The 2,970-nt window shown below is 51.2% G+C and overlaps 1 protein-coding gene across 1 annotated transcript in view; it reads right to left on the bottom strand.

The window, feature by feature from the left end:
• Positions 1 to 239: 239 nt before the first annotated feature.
• The window catches only part of KIAA1671 (KIAA1671 ortholog), a 149,903-nt gene continuing 147,172 nt past the window's right edge, over positions 240 to 2,970 (bottom strand). The window contains exons 9-10 of the mRNA XM_006890514.1: positions 1,478 to 1,611; positions 240 to 318 (exon numbers count right to left, since the gene is read on the bottom strand). Coding sequence (XP_006890576.1) covers positions 240 to 318; positions 1,478 to 1,611 — 213 coding nt within the window. The remainder of the gene's footprint in view (positions 319 to 1,477; positions 1,612 to 2,970) is intronic.

Raw genomic sequence — 2,970 nt, 5'->3', positions numbered from 1 at the left:
GCCGACCTGGGCTCACTATGAGTCAGAACAGTCTAGAAGGCACCTAACAACACACCGGCTATGGTACTACTTCCCCGACACAGACTGCCACCCTTCTCTTCCCAGGCACCAGGACACCACGTCTGCTTCCTGCAGCCTCTGTCAAGTTCAATCTCAAGTTCTGTCCCACGTGACTGGCTCTGCCCTGGGCCCCAGAGCCTCTTCCCAGCCTCCCCTCCCCTGGGGCCCCTGGTACCTTGTCAGGCTTGGTTCTCATACAGGCTTCGCCTCTTTTTGGATTTCAGTTCCTTTAACCACTGGGGAGAGGGCTCATCCAATCTGAAATCACAGATGGAGGGAGGTGAGTCCTGGCTGGGCCGGGGGCTCCCCCAGGTCCGGGGGGCCGGCAGGGCACAGCAGCGGCCAGGGCGCTCACGGGAGCAAGCTGACAGGCTGTGTGATGCCCAAGATAGGAGGACGGCTCCGGGCTGTCACACGGGCAGCTGCTCAAACAGACTGAAGGACTCTTAATACTCCTTCTTGTTGTTGTGTGACGTCGAGTCAGAACTGACCCGTAGCTGACCCTCCAGAGGGTTTTCAGAGGCTGGAGAAAGATCATATGGAAGGAGACTGCCTATCCTTTTCGCTGCAGAGCAGCTGGTGGATTCGAACCGTGCACCTTTGGGTTGGCAGCGCAGCTCTTTACCACTAGGTGACCAGGGCTCCCTTTTAACAGTCCTTAAGAAGTAAAAAAAACCACTTGTCTCTAGAGGGCGCTGCAGGTGAAGGCTCAGCCTCTGTCCAGCCGTGTCTTTCCACATCTGTTTTTAGCCCAGGTGTCTCTATATAGGACATCTTTTGCATGGGGGACCACCTTGCTTGGGTGTCTCTGCTGAAGCCTCCTTATCGGGGAGAAGCGGAGAGGTCTGAAATTACCACTCCCCACTCTGACATAGCACTCAACATATTTTCACTCCTGGCCTTGGTCTCTCTCCTAATTCCTGGGTCCATAAACCTGCAGAAGCCTTGCCCAGAGCTCCCTGGGCATTGTGGGTGATCTGCTACACCCAGAATGATCTGTCTTGAGGGTCCATGGAGGCCAGACACTCTGTGTCCACCTCCAAGCTGAGCAGGTGGACGCAGCTGGTCGATCCTGGCTGCGTCCTTTGCTCCAGTCTCCTGGGAGAGGCCCTCAAAACAAAGTTACTGCCCAAAAGGGTGAGGGGAGGGAGGATGCTAATTTTTTTTTTTATCAGTCTTGAAAGCTAGTCTTTCCAACAGTGGAACGCTGGCCTTTTGGACAGACAGGAGCAGGAGGACAAAAGAATCTCCGGCCTCGTCTCTGTATGTTTTCGGTATCACAGTGTCCTGTGTTTATTTCATGAAATATGCGGCTGGACGGTAGAAAAAAAAAAGCTCTCAGGCCGTTCGGCCCTGACCCCCATGCGAGCACATCCGAATGTGGCAGAGACGGACCCTCGATCCCGTGACCCCTCACCTCTCATCCCGGTCCACGCTGGAGGGCAGCACACGGCTGCCCAGCTGGAAGGGGGACTTGGGCGTCTTGGGCTGGGGGGCCCGAGTGGGGGTGTCTCCTGGACTGTCCGCCTCTTGCCGCCTGTGCAGCTGAGCCTGAGGAGAGAGGAGAGCCGTGTCTGTGAAAGCTGTCTGTCAGGGGGCAGACCCACCCTGTGGACTGTCAATCCAGGGGGCGGGGAGCAGAAAGGAATGGGTCCCCAGCTTCCGAGGGGACCCAGGCAGCAGACAGGGAGCCAGGAGGCAGAGATGCCCAGGCCTCCTGGACCAAGAAAAGCTCGAGGCCTGGCCTATCTGCCAAGTGGTCATCCCTGACCAACAAAATCAGACGGTACCACCCAAAACCCACACCACAACGACTGTAGTTAGCGTCCTGGGCACGTGACCGCTGTCCCACTTAACTTCCTGAGGACCCAGGAGTGGAGGGAGGAACCTGAGCCCAGCAGTAAGTTCAGATCTACTAAGCCTCTTGCTCCTGTGTTCAGACAAATGCACTACAGTTTTGATTTTTGTGTTTTTGTTTTTTTTTTGCACTACAGTTTTCAATTATGATTTCTGAATGGGATGCCCCCAGGAGAAGGGCAAAGTGCTTGGCTTGATGGCATTTGACAAGAACTATATATATGTATATGTATATGCATATGTATATGTATATATATACATAGCATCCACTTCCTAAATAACATGCCTCCAGAAACCCTATGATCTTTGATAAATGTCGATAGCTGTCATACATGTATACATGTTGTTTTTATGTGCTGTCGAGTCGCCTGTGACCCACAGCGACCCTGCCCTGTCCTGATTCCAACAGTAATTCCGACACACTGACCCAGTCACTGTATCCTTTGTGTTTCCAAATTTGAGGGCTCAGCCTAAGTGTGCTTTGCTGTACACAGGGTTTTTGAAGGCTTATTATATACTGAAAGTGGGCGGCCAATCCTTCTTCCTAATCTGTCTTAATTTGGACACTTAGGTTTTTTTTTGTTTTTAAAATTTTATTCTTTTGTGTGTGTGTATCATCAAATCAGATCTGACTGGTACAGGAGGAGATTGTTCCTTCTCCAGCAGAGCATCTGGTGGATTTGAACGGCATACCTCTGGGACTGCAGTGCAGCTTTTTGCCACTAGGCCACCACAGCTCCCTAGGACACTTAAGTTTTAGAACAGTCTCTGATGAACAAACATTTTACTGAGCAGATGAAAGACATTTCCCTTACAGAAATAACCAATACGTTCACTGTCTTCCCACCCAAACACACGTGTGTATATATGTGTCTATGTTGTTGTTGAGTGCCTTCGAGTCGAGCACTACTCATAGCAACCCTGTGAACAAAAGGCCTGAAGCCCCTCTACAACGATTGACATTTATCAAAGTTCATAGAGTTTCCAGAGACAAGTTGTTGAGGAAGTGGATGCCACTCCTGCTTCCAAAATATAAATATATACATATACATA

Source organism: Elephantulus edwardii, unplaced genomic scaffold (assembly GCF_000299155.1).
Source record: "Elephantulus edwardii isolate Elephantulus edwardi_28Jun2011 unplaced genomic scaffold, EleEdw1.0 scaffold00089, whole genome shotgun sequence".
NCBI lineage: Eukaryota > Metazoa > Chordata > Mammalia > Macroscelidea > Macroscelididae > Elephantulus > Elephantulus edwardii.
Note: the sequence above shows the minus strand (reverse complement) of the source record. Positions and strands in the feature narration are given on the sequence as shown.